The sequence below is a fragment of the Mastigoproctus giganteus genome, chromosome 3 (assembly GCF_048544385.1).
Source record: "Mastigoproctus giganteus isolate SK-2022 chromosome 3, ASM4854438v1, whole genome shotgun sequence".
NCBI classification, from domain to species: domain Eukaryota; kingdom Metazoa; phylum Arthropoda; class Arachnida; order Uropygi; family Thelyphonidae; genus Mastigoproctus; species Mastigoproctus giganteus.
The window spans coordinates 94,185,303-94,204,935 of record NC_143577.1 but is presented as its reverse complement, the minus strand read 5'-3'; the positions used below and the strand labels follow the sequence as shown (position 1 = coordinate 94,204,935).

General features: G+C 33.9%; 1 protein-coding gene across 1 annotated transcript in view; it reads left to right on the top strand.

The window, feature by feature from the left end:
* LOC150088162 (uncharacterized) overlaps positions 1 to 2,052 on the top strand; it is a 263,728-nt gene extending 261,676 nt beyond the window's left edge. Inside the window, exon 14 of the mRNA XM_090370052.1 lies at positions 1,295 to 2,052. Coding sequence (XP_090226178.1) covers positions 1,295 to 2,052 — 758 coding nt within the window. The remainder of the gene's footprint in view (positions 1 to 1,294) is intronic.
* Positions 2,053 to 19,633: the final 17,581 nt, after the last annotated feature.

Genomic DNA, 19,633 nt, shown 5'->3' with positions numbered 1-19,633 from the left:
AGATCTTGCAGCCAAACAACCAGTACTACTCCTTTCCAGATTTTTCAAACCCCATATACTGTTATAAACATATCTGTAAAGCATGTTACAATAGCTGGTCACTAATCTGGAGAGGTTATCCAGGAAACAAACTATACCAAATAAAATCAGAACCAAAACTGTGGCTCTCCAGCTTCCAGAAAAGCAGACGAGAAGAAACAATTTTAGGAAGGCTCAGGATTGGGCATACTCATCTCATTCACCTGTATCTATTAACTAATAACAGCGCTCCCCAATGTACATCATGTCAAGTACAACTGACCATTCGCCATTTGTTAGTGGATTGTCTCCACTTTCAAAACATCCGCTTAGACACTTAAATCAATTATGCAGACATCAATAAATTTAATGCAGATTCTGAGAGATAAAAAAAACTATTTACTTTCCTAAACCGGATAGGAATATATCATAAAATATAGTTATTATTTCATATTCACCATTAGAAAGACACAATATGGCCCAAGTAGCCTATGTGTCGTTAAACCCAACAACAACGGGATATCTTACCACCTTTAACCATCTGACTGAGCCATGTACACTCAGCCAGATTTTAGTATTAGAAATGGAAAATAATGAAAGGCAATAATAACTTACTTTGCTAATATATTTAATATTCTTTAATTTTTTAACGACATTCCATACATCTGTATTTAACTGTACTTTATTTTAAGTTATACATGATTTTATATGCAGTCTCTAGTTTTTAACCTTACTTTTAACTACCTATATTCTTACAATATCTCCTTTGAGTATCTCCTTCTTAATCTTTTTCTCCTTCAATATCTCCTTCTTAATCTTTTTATTTGTATAAGAGCTGGACTTGGCATTATGTCCTTAGATATTGTTGTACCATTAATATACAGATATCCATTCATTTCCTTTAACTGATAACTACTGTTAATTAAACTTGCTCTTGTATGTAGGGGTTGCATATTTCTTCTTTACCAACAGGTGTGTCTTATCTACAATTGACATTTATGCAGTATACTGTGAAGAGTAGTGTAGCATAAAATTTGTTTTAAAGAAGTTTAAATTTTGGCCTAGGAAGTCTGTGTCTGGGCACATCTAATTAAAACCAAAAGAAGTATTTTAAGATAAGCAAGAGATAGGATAAAAATAAATAGATCTTTTATTCTTATGTTTTTTACTAAGTTTATTATTCAACAGCATTTTGATTTCTTGAATAAGGTAAGCCTATCTTTGTGTGTGTGTGTGTGTGTTTTTTTTTATTACCTTTCTTTTTATTTATTTATAGAGAATGCTGGTGCCTCACCATGTTATTATGATATGGTCCCTGCTCCAATTCCTGTTGTAAAAGATGAATGGAAGAAAACTGTTGCTGGTTCACATAGACTTGCAGCGAGATTGAGCAAAAAAAGAAATAACAGTATTAGCATCCAATCTTTACCAGAAAAGAATGAATGCAGCAAAGAAGATTGCATGTCAGGAATTTATTATGACATTCCTGGTGCTCCTTTACCCATTGAAACTCTCCCTCACCATTTAATAAGTGACAATGTGATATCACCACAGAAGAACAGATCAAGGAGTTATCCTGACAGAGGGTCGTGCTTTAAGGAATTGCCTCTTGTGAACAGTCAACATAATCTTAGTGACTCAGATTATGACATTCCTAAATTACATCCTTATAGGACATCGAGTGAACCAATTGTGTCTCTTGATTCACTTGTACTAGAAACTTCTCAAAGACAAGTTGAAACAGATTCTCCATACTATAATATTCACTTTCATTCAAGCAAAAACAGTGGTGATAGCAATACAGTTTCTTATAATGTTGATAGGTGTGACAGTATTCCAGATGAATTTGCACCACCTCCACCTCCCCCACTCGAGGATGAACATTACAAAATTTTGAGTGCTCCTCGGCCAGTGCTGCCTTATCCTTATTTTAAGTCTAGTCTAGAACACAATAAGATTAATTCACCAACTACTCACTTGAAACAATCTTCACAAAACAAGAAGATAAAAGAATTAGTTAAAATTTTTTCTTAATGTTTTTATACAAGAGGATTACATAATAAAAAATTCACAAGTACAGAATAATCCAGTTATTTAATTGTGGCATTCACCAAAGTTTATTGTGGAAGACACTGAATGAAGAAGAAACATGGCAATTTAAGCATGTCATCTTGCATAGATTAAAAGTGTTTTCAATTATTTTTAAGGAATACAACTAATTTTCAGACATTCCATCATTCTTCTTGTACCGTGAAGTGTCCGAGACAGAATGTCTAATATAACAAATAAGAGGAGATTCAGTGACTGAATTACTTTTCTTATTACTATGTCAATTTCACACAGTTTGTGAAGTGGGTCTAATAAGGATGAAAATTGAGAGTTATCTATATTCCTTTAAGAAATCAAAGATAGGTTTCATTCTACACAGGTTGAAGCATTTATCCATTTGATTTACCTGCACACCATGCCACTAAAAGAACTTAAACTAAATTTTTTTTCAGCTACAGCTATCGTTGATAAAATCAATGTTGTTGCAATTTTATATTATTAAATGCTTATCAGTGATGGTAATTACTGTCTATAAAAAGTGCAGCACCCTGATTAGTAATGATGCCAGTTACATTAGACTATAATGTAACTTACTTTGCATTGGTAAATGTCATATACCCACCAGACATGCAGTTCTTCCGTATATTTGGCTATGTGAAAGAACCACATGCCTGAAATAAGTACTAGGTGATGGAGAATTAAATTTGGTTTTTATGGATATTGTTCTTGAAATCTATAATTTACAGTCGAAAGCTGTAGTTTATATTGCCTCAGAAAATAAGATGTGAGAGACGAGACTGTATGGACTAGTAATTCAGAGACTGTCACTTTAATAGAACATCAGTTTTGTAAATAGATTGAGGGCATTGTGTAAGGATTCTGAATATAAACCTTTGTATATAATGAGAGAATTATATATAAAAAAACTTAATTCATAACCTCCCGAGACTGTTTGGGGTTATGCTTGAACATAATGATCAGTTCAACTGTAGCTCGGACTGCCATCTGCATTACCATAATTTTTAAAAAATGTGACAGTTGGAATTAAAAAATGGAAATGTAATCAAAAAAGCAAATGTATTTTTCATCTGCAATATTTGTAAAGTCTATAAGATAAATTATGTCCATGTCTTGCATTTTCTTTTGGGTGACTAATCAAATGCTTAAGATAATCTCTCTTCATGAAACTATCAGTGAGAAGGGTTAGTTCAGTTCAGTTAGGCTTAAAATAAAAATCTCAGTGAATGCTCTACAGCAGCAGTGATGAACCAATGCCATTCATGTTACAGGGAGCATGTAGTTACACATAATTTATATTATAAAAAAATATATTTTATATTTGTAGATAGACAAATGTGATTTTATGGTCTATCTGCTACATGACATCTATATATATCCTACTACATAACTGAACTATTTCATTCATTTACTTATTTGTGAATTAGATTTTCTTTGAATGATTTTTGAGAATGAACCCTTTGATACTGAAATTTGGTCTTCTATACCAATATTATTAGTTGTCAAATGTCACCATCTCAGTGTATAAATTTTGCTTTATGATGTTTTATGCAAATAAAACTCTACACAGTTCAAGCTCCAAAATTATAAAATAGCTGATGCTGTTTGGCTTTACTGAAATTATATGTAGTTGGGAGGAATATCTTGTCCTTTTATATGGTTTTGCAGCCAGCAGCATTTAAAAAATGTTCTTGTTTATACTACAGCAGGCTAGTGGAGTTTGCAATAACTCATCAATATGAACATATTACCAACCTACGGGGACATATGTTCAAATTAAGAAAGGACAGATGTAGAATAGATGTGCGGAAATTTGCCTTTAGCCAGCGGGTGGTTAATTGCTGGAACAAACTTCCATCTGTCGTTGTGGAAGTTGATAGGTTAAATAAATTTAAGGAGGAACTGGACAGGCATTTGGAGGGAATGGTGTGATTTTTTTTATTTTTTTTTTTTTTGGCTGATGCTGCATAAGCTCCTACACTTGCTTTCTTGCATCATCATGTTGCATCATGTGCTACTACTACTACATTTAATCATATTTAGCAGTCATTGGCTTGAACCCTGATTTACTCAAGAAGCATGTGCTACTGCACTCATGCTCCTGGCCAGTTGGTTACGTATTGCTGTTGTTGCCTTGCTATTATACAACTTTCACACAAATATCAAAAGGTCTATTCATTAAAAAGATGAGATAATGCTGTGACAGCCTGTTTCAGGTCTGCATTTGTTAGATATTAGGTCTATTCTAAATAAATGGGGCCTTTTGCCAATGCCAATTGTTTTAAAAATGGTGCAATATTAGGACAACTTATGATAGCATTTGTTCTGCTATTTATAATAAGCTCATTGCATTAATTAGGGAATTTAAATCCTGCTGGCTGCAAAAAAAACACATGAAAGAAAATAAGATACTATTCCAAGCTGCATATAATTGGATGAAATTAGTACAGAAACATTGTGCAACAGATGTCTAAGTTGTTTGGCATTCAGCAAATGCCTTATTAGTAATGGTCACCTGGTAAGGAAGCCTATGGCTTATGCTGCATCAGCCAAAAAATAAAATAATAAGAATAAAAACAAATTAATAATAAGAAAATTAAAAATAATAATAAAAAAAATTAATAAAAGAAAAGGAAATGGAGAAGCTATACATTTCCCTCCTCCCTTAGGTAATTATCCAGCTGACCTTTGAATTCCCCCAGACTGTCAGCCCTACCACCCATGTAGGTAACTTATTCCAGTGATTTATAACTCGCTGGCTAAAATAAAATTCCTGCAATCCAGTCTAAACAACTCTCCCATAACTTGAAATTATGGCCCCTAGTTCTAGAATCATTTATAACTGTAAAAATTGTCCTTATTCATTTTGCCTATGCCTCTCAGAGCCTTAAACACCTCAATCAAGTCTCCTCTTGCCTAGTTTCCAAGCTCTGCAACCCACATATTCAAAGTCTTTCCTCAAATGGATGCCCTTTTACCAATCTCACCATGCACGTTATCCGTCTTTAGACCCTTTCAAGAAAAATGTCTTTCTTTAGGTGCTGTCTCCATACTTGAACACAGTATTCCAAGTGCGGTCTAATAATAGCTTTATATAATGGAATTATGATGTCCTTATCTCTACTAGAGATTGTTTGATAGATCATTGATAGGACACCATGGGCCCTCCTTGCAACCAGTCTACAATGCTTGGAGAACTTCGTATCAGACCATATCATAATACCCAAGTCCCTTTCCTCCACTACCAGCTTTAGTTAAACTCTGACAAGTGTATAAGTTATTTTGGGGTTACTGTTCCCCAGGTGGAATACCTTACACTTTGCTGGATTAAAGCATAACTGCCATTTTTCTGACCATCTCTGAAGTCTATCTAGGTCATTCTGAAGAAGTTCTGCTTGGCAGCAATCATTAACTACTCTACCAATCTTTACATCTGCAAATTTAGACATCACACCCTCTATCCCTTCATCGATGTCATTTATGAAAATCAAAAACAACAATGGTCCTAATACTGTTCCTTGGGGAACCCCACTTCTTACATCAAAACCCAATCAGAGGAATAACCATTTATCACAACCCTCTGCCTAGGGTTGTGATAAATGGTCCTGCCCTGAAGTCACCCTGCTATCCATCTAAGGATTTTCCATGTGATTCCAACCTATTCCAGCTTATAAAGTAACTGCTCACTGAGTCAAATGCTTTGCTGAAATCCAAATAAACAACACTGAAATTATTCCCCAAGTCCAGCTCTTGAGTGACCCTGTCCAATTAGCTAACCAGATTAGTTAAACATGATTTTCCCTTTACAAAACCATGAAGTTAGACTAACTGGCTGCTAATTTCCCACATCACTCTTAGAACAGCCCTTATGTATTGGAGATACATTGGCACTTTTCCAATCCAACAGAATCACTCCAGAGTCCAGTGATGCTCTCGTAATTAGCCTCAATGCACTCTCTTGCCACTTCCCTTAAGATTATAGGGTAAATGTTATCAACCCCAGGAGCCTTACGGGCCTGTAGACTCAAGTTTATTCATTAAATAAACATGTGAAATTTCAACATCATTAATTATATTTTTTTCAACTTCACTCCCAGAATTTCTCATTAACGTGAAGGGTTTCTTCTGTATATATCTATACAAAGTAACAGAGTTCATCTGTAACTTCAACTGGGGTATCTAATACTATCCCACATTCATTACATAAGGGTCTGATCTGGTTTGTCTTTCTCTTCTTTGTGTTTATATATGTGAAGAATTCCTTATCCCCCCCCTTGCTCTTTGCCAGCGATTTCTCATAATCTGCCTAACCTCTTCAGATTTCTCATTAATCAGCCTAACCTCTTCAGTGGCATTATTACAGATCAATTTGTAGCTGTTATAGACTTCAGTACTTTTTATTGCTCTAACTTTTCCATGGCATCTTTTTCTGTTCAAGTAATTTGGCAACTTCATTATTCATCCAACTTGGAATCCTCGTGGAGTATTTTTTTTTTTATTTATTTATTATTTTTTAATGGTATATAAGCATTCAAGGTTTCTGTGATTAATGTTTTAAAGGTATACTATAATTCAATTGTATTCACTTTTGCAAGTGTGACTCACACCCTCCATCCTGATCCTGAATTGCAAATAAACCATACTCCAATACCGCTTGTTACCTCTGTTCGATTTCTTGGGCTGATATTAGATAGCAAGCTTAATTGCCAAGCTCACATCACTCATTTAAGAAATATTTGTCTAAAGCATTTGAACATACTTCGGTCGATTTCATCCACATCTTGAGGAACTGATCGGTATACTTTACTACATCTTTACAGAACTTTAATCCATTCATGCCTAGATTATGGTTGTCCAGTTTGACTCTGCCAGAAGCACTACTTTACAATGGCTGAATGTCATCAAGCAAAGTGCTCTGAAGACCGGTGCCTCCGTAGCCAGGAGCAGCAGACACATAAATGTTGTGACCTAACTCGCAACATTTCTTCAGCATGGTCCTATATTTGTCTAACAAATCATCAGATCGTGAATGCTTAATGTCATTAGTCCCCACATGAATAATAATATTCTCTCCCCCCCCCCCTTAAAATCTGACAGCCTGCTGGTGACATCATTAATACTTGCTCCCGGCAGACATGCCCTGGTTCTAGTCCACCTATCCTTATTACAAAAAATATTTCCCATTTCCCTGACAATGGAGTCTCCTAATAGAACTAAATCCTTTTGAACCAGAGTAGTTTGTACTTGGTTATTTTCTTCTGGGGCTCGAATTGGGAGTGTATCACTTGGTAGGTTGCTAGAGTCTTGAGTCCCTGACAAGCTCCCAGTTACATTATTCTCAAGGGCAAGCACATGTTTTTTAGTGATTGTTCAAATTGTTCTAGCAATGCACAAAATTGTAACTTAAGATTGGTGGACTCCTTACAACAGTGACAAAGAAAAAAGCTCCAAGTGAGCTAGGATTATCCACTAGGTAGACCTTGGAATACATGCCACAGGTTCTGCAAAAGATAAAATCATGACTCACCTGGAAATCGCCATAGACTATTTCTGTATAAGTCATGGTACCCTCTGATGATGCATTCAAGGCCGATCTTGTAATAACCATTATGAAATTTATTAATTATTAATAAAACAAACTTTCAAAAAATTATATTTATAATAAAAAAATAAATCAAACTATTACATGGAAAAAGCTTATTAAAATAAACTTTACAATATACTAAAAACATTTGAAATCCTGCTGTACTTCACTAATCCTGCTTTAATCCCCTCATATCTATGCTTCTTTAATGTTGCTATGAGGAGCTGTAATTGGCATGTCTGCTCGTCACAAATGCCAACAGTTGAATTAGTGAACCTAATTTTAAGAACTGGGTAACTACAAAATCTTTTGGTTTTTTTATCACTATTTATCAATCAGATTTGCTCACAAATAAGAATAGAATCTCTTGAACGTTTAATGAACTCCCCTCATTGAAGGTTTCTGCTATGTGTTTACTTTATGGAGAAATTTGTAAGAATTTATGGTTCTCCACCTTTCCAGAAACATTTGGGGATGGGGGGGATATAGATAATTAGGTGCTGCTGCTGCTGCTGCTGCTACAGGTCCCATATATGTCAGTTTTTTGTACATAATGTTGCTGACTTGCAAGCTCGGATACTGGATTTTCTGAAAAATCAGATGCAGGATTATTGGAAATTTGCTTCATTACTAAAAAAAAAAAAATTTCCCTATAATACAATACTTCAGTTTTCTTTTATCTTTCTCAGCATGTGTTCTTAGTTTAATTACGTATTAATTATATACCATATTTGACAGCATGGTACATATAGGAAGCACCCCCATTTTAGAAAGGAAAATTAAGGGAAAAAGTTTGTATTTAGGCATTTAATATTTCTAATGTGTATAGTAGAAAAAAGTTCATCCTAAACATGTGATCAGAACAGCAAGAAAAATACTAATACTGTATAATAATACATCATTTAATTATTATTATTATTAATTTACCAATACAGCAATTTAAAACAAATAAAAGAATCTTAGGTACATCAGAAAATATTTTTTATGAAGCAAACTACCACTAAAATTGAAAATGAACAAAAAGACAATGAGGGAATGGTAAAAAACTGTGTTCTACAAAGAGAAAGTTCAGTCATTTTGAAAACTAAAAAAATCATCGCCTTCAAGTCACAAAAACTCTTCCTCACTAATGTTGGTATCACTATCGTCAAATAATGCAGTTTCTTCAGTGCCATCAAGGGCATTACTAATTCCTGTCTTGAAAGACTATAATTATTTACCACTTATATTTCTCTAAGATTCCTTAACCTGTTCACACTCCTGTGCAGTGGTAGTAGTAGTGGCATGTGATGCAAGAAAGCAAGTGTATGCAGCATCAGCAAAAAAAAAAAAAAAAAAAAAATTCGCCAAGTGGTGGGCCTCTTCATTCTTCCTGTGGGTGTGAGGTCATGATCAGGTTCTCCCATCCATTTGTCCCACTGTTCTCTCATATTTTGCTTAAATGGCTTGTTTATGGACACATCCAAAGGCTGCAATTGACTTGTCAGTCCACACCAGGAATGACAACTACCTGTGTATTCAATTCCCTCGCTCTCTTTTTAATGACTTCAGTTCTATAGACTCTGAACTGGTTCCAAGTGAGAAGAGGTGGTTTCATTAAGAGACCACCAGGATGCCTTGCGCATATTTTTTGGAGCAATAAATCCATTCCAGATTCATCTATCCATCCTTTTGGATGAGCATGAACAAAAATAAACCTTCTGGAATTTTTTCCTTAGGGTTTTTTTTTTTTTTAAATATTAAAATGGTGATAGTTTTGTGCCATCAGCACAGCAGGCCAAAATTACTGTGTAATGTGTTTGTGTTTTCTCATGATCGGCAGTTTTTATTGACACCATTTTTTTATTCAAAAGAAGTTTGTTTTGATGTCTTTATTACAAATTTATGGAATTCCAGTATTTTTTCTTCATAATCTACTGGTAATTTTTGTGCAATTGATGTTTTTGTATGCATTGATAAATCATGTATTTGCATGAATCAGTAACACCAACCTTCTGTTCCAGAAAAATTCAGAATTCCTCATTTTTCTGCTAATATCCTGGCATTATGAATAATCATTTTGGTAGAAACACTTTTTCCTAAATTCCTTTCACCTACTACCCGCTTTATATTTTGAAGTTCTGGCCAATATGGGGTGTGACGACGATTATGTTTACTTACATGGTTATGTTTACTTTTTTTTTCGCAGCTTGAAGTTCTTTTTCTTGCTTCCGCCAGATGCATATAATTTTTTCTGTAGGCAGTGGCCCAAAAAAACTTTTCTGCAGCTCTATTATTATGTTTTTTTTAGCGTGATTTATTACGTTTAGTTTATATCCGATAGTGTAACTCAACCACTTTTCTCCTGAGGTTAAAATACTTTAAAATAATGTCAAACACCAAGATTAAACAATATTGTTATGAAACGGGGTTCTGATTAACAACTCGTATACAATTAACACTGTTCTTTATTTCAGTCATCCACAATGATTACAATTCATTGTCGCGATTATAGTCATTTCACACACAAAGTACACTACCGTACACAGAGATCCTCAACATCACGAATGCCTGCACAGAACTAACTGGCCCGCCAGTCATGCCACCTTTTAAAGGATCAGAAAATTATTGAGAAACCTGGAGAAGAATCTTGAAGCTTCCATCATCTTCCAAGGCTTTTCCTTTGTTCCCTGGCTTTCGAAACTTCTTGGAACTGATTTCAAATAACTGTGCAAGTCCAAAAGTACCGTAGAGTGTCCTGTTATCCTTCAGAAACAAATATTCTGACCAAACGGTGAATTACAACCTGCCTGCTCACCTCAACAGCAATGAGGTTCACATAGGATGCAGAGTGATTTTTCAAGGTGTTTTTTTTTTTTTTTCAGAAAAAGTGTCGTGTGTGTGTAAAATGCAGTGATTGCAATGATGATAAACCACTGATTGCATATCAATTTTGTATTGGCAAGTGAAGATTGTCTTTAAAGTTGCTTTTATTTTGAAATAACTTTCATTAGAGGTGTATTACCACTGCAGAGTGTATTTAATTCATTAAAAGGATATATTTGATCCATGACCTTACTCATGAATTTTGCTTTCATGATCACAGTAGAATATCTCTAGCAAAGGATTACAATTACATCCACCTTCCAGGTGGGATATAATTGTAATTTGTATGGAAAATAATGAAGCAACAAAGTTCTCATTAGAAACTTTCAAGTATTATTACTAGTTTATAATATCAATAAGGGATTATTTATTAGTTTCAGTCAGTTTTTTTTTCCCGTGTCATGAGAAAACTTTTGCTCTAGTATTCTTGCATCAAAGTGCTCAACTTTTCTGCTTGTATTGTCGAACCCAATGTCTTGTTTTTTTTTTTTTTCACAATTAATTTTTCACTCTGCTTTAATATTAACCCTGAGTCAGTCAGGCACATGGGGTCGACAATATTTCAGCAATTCGTGCTTCCATTATTCCATCCACATAGCTGAAATTCCTAATAGCTGTTTTTGAAATATTTTCTTTGATTTTTCCATTGGAAATTCCAGAAATCTTTTAATTATTACACAATTAGGAAAAATACATCTGTAACCTACAGTAATTGATAACAAAATGGCTTTACTTAAAGCATGCTTTCCTTCAATCAGTATTACTGATTGAAGGAAAGGCTTTATGATATTGAAGCATAGTCTGGCATCAAACTGTTAATGTATGTGCACTTCATGTTTCATGCAGTAGGCATTCCTGTTATTGGCAAGCTGGCACTTAGCTGCATGCATTGGTTGAAGTGTTTGCATTTTCCAGTTTTGGTTCATTTGCCAATAGGTCTAAAGGGAGTTTTAATTTAAAAAATGAATTTAAAATGTTTTTAATATAAAAACATGGATGTTTTTACATGGATAGCTGTATTCAGAAAAGATTGAAAGTGAGGGTGGTTAATTTTTTTTTTTTTTTTTAAATTTTTATGCTGAGTTTTCAGATTCCCATGCACATGAAGGAAAATCGATCATATGCACTCTTACTTGATTGGTTAAGCATTTTGATTTCCCACATTTGATTTTTATGTAATTGTGACATTACTGATGCAAAATTAATTTTCTTGTATCCTAATGTAACTTGTATTTAGCATGTTTGCTACCTTTACACATAAAACATCACTAGGAGTTATTTGCTACAGCACATAAGAGTTTAAAATGAAACCAAGCACTATGCCATAACCGAAACAAGCACTTATTGATAAGTGGCCAACCAGTCTATGCCATTAACATAAAGGCACAAGAAATTTAACAACTACTCAGTATTAGGATTGAATGTTTTGCAGTAAAGCTTGGCACGCAGTTTTATTTGTTCTTTGCTTGTGTTTATATTAGTTTATGCACATGAATAAATTTTTTTATAAAATTAAGAGTTCTGATTTACAGCTTAGCCCAAAAAGTAAGTGTTTGCTTTTAGCAATGAATTCCAAAATTTTAATTTTCAGCCATTAAGTACAAATTTTCAACACTTCCTGCTGTGGATGTCAGAATGCTGTGGATGTCAGAATGCTGATTTCTTCTTTTTTTTTTAACATTGAAAATTAGGGCACTTTGAACAGGTGTTCTCTCACATTTGTGTTAAGGGTATTACAGAGAGGAGCCAATTGTCTAATGTTAATTACACTTAGCTTTTTGTTGAATATTGTTAAATGGTATCTTGTCAAACTTTCTAAAGTTGCCTTGACAAGAGGATTTATTTCACTAGAGTGGAATAAACTAGTTTAAGACTAGTTTATTCCACTATAGCGCTTAAAACAGTGGCTCTTAATGAACCTCCCCATCCCCTTCCAGGATTTTGTCACTGAAAAAGTATTTAATATGGAGAGACTTTGAACAAAAACAATTTATTACTACTGCTTCTGTTGGGTAAACAGAAGTGCTAATATCACAGAGGTAACTTCTAAATTTCAGGATATATAATCATGAGAAATTCATTAAATTTTTGAGGTGTATATTTTATTTTTTTCAAGTTTTATGAATCACATTTTAAAGCAATTCAAATGAAATGAAATCATACTATTCTCTTTTTTTTATATTTTTTTTTTATCAAAAACATTTGGCCATAAAAAAATAAAACTATTTTAGGCTTTGTTAGCCGATTCTTGCATATAACTACATGTATTAAGTTTTCTGAAAACAGGGATTTAAAATTAGGGGCTTTTTTTATTATCCACTAATTTAGTATGCTGGCTCCACATTTAATTGTTTCATCTTACAATGCTGATGCTCTGCTTGCTTCAAATGTTGTTTGTTTATCATCATTATTTAATTAGCATTAATAGAGGCACATGATGCAAGAAAGCAAGCTTATGCAGCATCAACCAAAAAAAAAAAAAAAAAGCTCCCATTTCACCCCCAAAAAAATCTAATGGCTAAGTGTGTAGGTTTTTCAATTCTTGTTTCTTTCAAGATTTGCTCTCTGACAGTAAAGATAATGCCCCAATGTGGGCACTGAAAATAAGTTATAAGCGTGTTTCAAGCACGTGTAAAGAACATCAGAGGTGGGAAGTGTTAATTTAAAAAAAAAAAATTAAAATACATTTTCATTATATAAAAAAGGGATTTTTCTGCTTTTCTAACGAATTGAAAATATAGGTGGCTTTAAAGAGTGAATACTTCTGAATTATTTCATGCTTTTATTCCAAGCATAATGGAAAAAGTCCACCATCATGCTGCCTGCTAATGTTATGCTTTTAAAATTGTCTGTTAAAGGGTTAACCCATTTACAGGCCATAATCGAAAAAAAAAAAATTTAAATGAATGCATGGGACTTTGGCAATCTCAAGGCTTAAAGTGCAGCCATTTTGCAATTTCTTTTCTTAATAGTCAGAAAATATTTTAGTCTATATCTGTGCCCTTCAAAAATTAAATATCTTTATTAGTAGCTATTAAAAAAATAAAGTGTAACCATCTGTTTGTTTAAACAAATGCATTTTTGTAAGCTGTGTTTACACTTGGGTGTGCTGGATGGGACTTGCATGAGTCTCATGTTAAATTTTTTTGAGTTTATCTGACCCCCTCCTTGTTAAAAAAATTAATTTCATAATATTTAACAGAATGTTTTAGCCAGGGATGACCCTTAGCTGAAATACTTCTTGAATGAGCCCCCTGTGTGCACAACTTTTAGAAACCTGTAACAAAGCCATGCATAGATATTTTTCATCTAAAATTAAAATATAGTGAAAATAGTGATTATCCAGTTAGGACCATCCCATTTCATTTTTATAACTGCCATCTGTAATGCTTATAATCTCACTAAAAGTATTCAGAATAGCAAATAAATGAATAAACAACTTTCCATGAAATAAGAATGAGTTTGTTTTAAACACTGGCATGTTTTAGGTTATGTTCCAAGTAGCAATGGATTTGCATATTGCATGTCCCTAGGCACAAGTGTTGTGATGTTTGCTGGTGTACTTTTATAGTTGAATAAAATATAATGACAGAACACAGGTCATCCTTTTATTATGGTTGTTCTAAAGCAAAATGTCTGCCTGTCTGCTTTTTGATGGAAATTTGACCATGATCATAAGCACTATTGCTGCAATTTCAAAATACCTTGTTCTGAGCCAGAATTTTCATTGTGAATAAATATGTGAGCAGTTTACTCTAAAGGATTTCTGATAATTCAGATCTGATTGGCTTTTGTTAATACAAAATTATGATATTCCCCAAGAGAAGTTATGAACAGCATTTATGATCTTTGATTGTTTGTCTCTGGTATGTCAGATTTTAATTACTGCAAATAAAACTGCATACTTATAACTTGAAGGTACTGCAGATTCAAGTGAAATAGACTATTTCCAAGTAGAAAGTAGCCTTTAATAATTTTAAAAGGTGCTATGTTAGAGCCCTATGCATTTACAAATGGGTTATATCAAGTAAATTCTCCTAAAAATATTAAAATTCATTCAATTACTAATAAAGCTAACTGAATAGCTAATTTTTTTAAGAAATGCAAAGCAGGTTTAGAATGGCACATTACTTGAGTATTATGCTTTGCTGAATAGTTACATTTTGTTTTTGCATTGTCAGCTAAAATAATGTAATTTTGTAAAGAGAAGTATTTGTATTAATTATCAAGTGAAATGACTTGAATTCTGATTTGTATATCTGAAATCTTTATTTGTGGGACATGTTTTTTTGTCTCTGTTAATTGTTTCTTTGTGAATTAGTTTGTATATCACTACTTATGTGATTTATTTTATTAAACTCTAATATTGTGTTTTGTTAATTTTTAAAGTATTTTTCTGCATTGTTTTTTTTTTAAAGTAATCTCATCCTGCTTTTAATATTCCATAATGCAAATACAGTAAAATCAGTGTGATGGTTCTACAAGTACACGTGTTTCATATAACACCCTGTGTATTTATATACAGGGTATTTAAATTAAAAGGTGCCAGGGTCTATCTTACTTATTTTTAGGCTTAAGCTGTTGTCGTTTGGACCATTTTTTTGTTATATTTGGATTTAAATTGAGTTTGGTGTTGAAATATGACTAATTATTACCTTTAAAATAAATTTTGCCTGAGCAACTGCTTTTTTTCTCAATGTCAAAGGTTTTTTGCAGTCTTTGGTTTATTCTAAAAATGTCACTGATGTATTTCTGAAACATGTGTGAACTAATTTTTGAAGAGAAAAAAAATAAAAAAGAGTTATGTTACATGCATTCTTCAGTGCATGCACTTTTGGCAATTTGTTTCTCGTCTCCAGATGCTACAAACTTATTATTTTAATATCTTTTTTTCTTTTTCAAATAAGATGGTTTACACTTATTTCAGAAGTATACTAATTTCAACAAAATTCAAAAATTTCAACCCAAATATGCCAAAAAAAAAAAAAAAACTCCAAATGACAAATAGCCTAAACCTGAAAGTAAGCAAGACAATCTACTCGATGTTTAACTGTAACACTGAATATATACAGGTAAAAGGTAATGCCTCTTATTGCATAATTTTTGTAGGAATAGAAACAAATCATAAAATTCAAACCTGTAGACGTTAGCTTTACTTCCATATATGTTTTCTGCCTGTGATTTACCTAACTTGATGTGTATTTTCCAGCACTCAGCCCCTGCTTTGACAAAATGGGTGGTCATTTAATGGCTCACCCAGAATCAATTGACTAGTGGGTCTGCCTCTAAGGGTCAACTGTGTCAATGCCATGTTTTCTACCTTCATGGTCCAAGGAAAAGGATTCAGGCTGGCAGTGATGTGGGTATGGCATCTGGGTAGCTTGGTAACCCACTGATGAGTGCATTTATTGCTTTCCAGATAGTGGACAACCCTTTGGGCTCAGTGGTTGAGGGAACCTGGGCACTGAAACAAAATAAAATCAAATATGAATCCTGATAATCAAATTCTTCTGGGCTACCTTTGTCAATGACCCAGATAAAGTCACTGGCAGAGAGACATTGATCTAATATTTTTCAGCTAGATACCTGACAATTCAACTTACTTTTCATAAGCACTTAGGAAAAATGTCATCTTTCTTTTATCCAGGAGGACCTGAAAGAGTTGGTAGCTTTCCTAAACTAGTGAAATGTCTTTGCTCAGGTGACATCCTTGTAGAAACTGCAAGTGACACACATAACGTTCTACGTTGATATTAATATTTGTAAAATAATAAGAGGAGTTTCCCTCAATATAGTATGTAGAACACTTCCGTATGATACTCTTCAGAAATTAAAACGAAAAAAAATCGAAAACATTAGAGTAAAAAATAATTAAAAATCAATTTAACATTAAATATTAAAAAATCTAACGAAAATATATAAAACGATTTTCCTTCCTATAGGAAGGAAAATTCAAACCTGTAGACGTTAGCTTTACTTCCATACTCTCCAGAAATTAAAACGAAAAACGATTTTTTTGTTTTAATTTCTGGAGAGTATCATACGGAAGTGTTCTACGTACTATATTGAGGTAAACTCCTCTTATTATTTTACAAATAAAATTTATATGTATAACTATGACGAGGTAACCTTTTTAAAGGTTACCAAAATCTCGAACTTTTTGAAATTTTAACTTTGACCTGTCGCATTATAACCATTGTCGATTTTTCGCCATTAAAATCAAATCAACGATTAATCATATGCTTGTCGAATGCAGTTAGCATCGCGATATTTGAGCAGCAACTCTGCAGTTTCTGTCAAAGCTACAGGAAACCATCCACACTAGCACACACATGACAGGAATTAATGCAATCTACACGAATCTTTATTTTTAAAGCAGAATTTTTAGTTGATTATCGTCAAAATAAACTGTCCTGCATCATAAGAAAACCTAATAGGCACATCTTGGCCTTAGTATCCCTTGTGCCAATAAATACGTCCTGTACCAGCAACAACATCGAGCATCAGTGGTCGACATGTGCTGCTAGTGTTTGATTTATGGTGTCACGTGCGTTTACCAGTATTCAACAAGGCAGGCAAATAATTCATTTGAATTAAATACAGTACATGAAATTGCAGACTTATGTTAATTTTCTTTATTATCTGGATCCGTGTTTCATATTTATATTTCGTAGCGTTATACTCCAGAACATCGGTACATGTATCAACAACACTCTACATAGAGAGGAAGAAGGCAATGATAGGACTTGAAGACTCCTCCCACTCGCTGTTTTCCCCCTGTCGCGCGCATTTACTGGGGAATGGCACGTGGCATCACAATATGTCGGAGCTGAAATGAAAAAGAAAAGGAAATTAAAAAAAAAAACTAACAAAAATTAACACCACATACAACCACTGATTCTTCTCGCCCGTGCATTACTAGAACTAGACGACTTCACGTGCATTAACAATGAGAATTGCACATGAACAGAAATTTTTGTTTTTGGGGCTGCTGCAACCACACCCCTGCTAATACAAGGAGAACCTGATACTAACAACTCAATTACTGCAAAAAACATCAAATCGTCAAAACTTGAAAACACAAACAAACAAAAACTCGCCTCGTCAGTCCTCACATGCCGGCTGCAAGCCGAATTTACACATAAGCTAAACCAAACTATAGCTTAGGGCCTCGCTCCATCTTAAAAAAAAAAAAAAAAAAAAAAAATTTTTTTTTTTCAATATTGTCACAGGTGAAGTGTAAGAGAGAAGAGCCTCATACATGTTATAGCTTAGGGTTACAACAAGTTTAAATTCGGCCCTGGTCGGCTGGTAAACTTCATCAAAACATCCCACACTGGAAAAATTTGCATTCCGAAGCTATCAAATTTACACTCATACACCATTCAATCGCCGGTCTTACATCCATCCTTTTGAAAACGGAATAATACGCAATAACACTCGCACACAATAACCGAGGGCAACAGAGCAGTAGGACGACGGCTAAACAACAGCACGATAATTTCGCATTTCCCTCTAAAATCAGAAGCGAATTTGCATCCACTTAAACGATCACAAATGCAAAATGAGGTAAATTACGCATTCCCAATAATCAATCAATCACAGAACTCGACCGGCAATCACTCAGTTCTTAGGTCACCCCCGCAACGGAGATACCATGTTCTGGATTCAGCCAGAATAATATATATGGTACTATTTTTAGCAAGACAATGTATAGCGTTCAAGGGATCTTCAAAAGATTTATATAAAAATGACAATGATAACTTTTTAAAACTCACCAAAACAATTGATAAATTTGATTCAGCTGTGGCAGAACATATTCGCCGTATTCAGAAATCTGAATCGAAAAAATTGTGCATTATTTGGGTGATCAAATACAAAATGAAATTATTTAAATAATTTTGCAAAATTTCACAGATAAAATACTAGAAATGACTAGAGTAGCTAAATATTTTTCTGATTTTGCTATAATCACTGAAGACGAAAATAAAGATATAGGGTAAAGATTTAGTACTCGGTGCACCCTTCAAAATGGCGGCGAGGAGAAGAGGGGGGAAAGCAGTGATTGACGGATTGTGACTCCGCCCACTCACTGCGTTCCCGCTATTCTCCTCGGTAAACGGTACTAGGTGACACGCGGGTGGCACAGCAACAAATACGGCGGCTGAAAACAGGATAAATCCAATAATTTCAAAAGTTCAAGTTACAAAAATACGGTTTTCGTGGATCACAAAATATCACGTGACATTTGAATAAGTCGGATACAACCGAAAAGAAAAAAGGGGGGGGGGGGGAAAGTAATTTTCACGAAAGAAAAGGAACGGCAAATGAACAATTATTAAAAATAAAACAAACAAAAATGCACGTTTTTCTTAGCTATATTTTACAAGCATTAACAATGAGATTCGCTGAAAAGGAAAAAAAAAATAATAAAACAGTAATTTTTAAGGAAATTTAAATGGGGGATTATTATTTTTAGGGCAATTATTTTTAGCGCAAATAGGGGGATCATTTTTTTTTTTTTTCTGGGGGCTCTGCCCCCAGACCCCCGTTTCTGTGGGGGCTTCTGCCCCCACACCCCCGATATACGTATTATTCAGCTTTTCCAACACCAAACAACTTTTCTCTTCTTTTTTTTGTTTGTTTAAAAAAAATTCGCACCACGTGCAACCCTTGATTCTTCTCGCCCGTACATTACTAGACGGGAATCCCAATCCCCTGCCTTTCTGCCCGGACATGAAAAAAAAAACAAGTAATTAGTATTATTTGTAACAAAAATTAACACCACGTGCAACACTGAAAATTGCTGATGCCCGTCAACAGAAATGCTAAAAGCAAAAAATTAATCACAAGCAATCTAATAATCACTGATCTAAAATCTAAAAAAAAAAATTAACACCACGTGCAACACTGAAAAAAAAATTAACACCATGGGCAACACTGAAAATTGCTGATGCCCAACAGAAATGCTAAAACGACAGAAAACCACTCACCTCATCAATTGAATTATATTTTCAAAACAACCCAACATTTTGGAACTAATATTTCGCAGGGAAAAAAAAAAGAAAATCACCCAATACAACAGACACCCGTCACTAA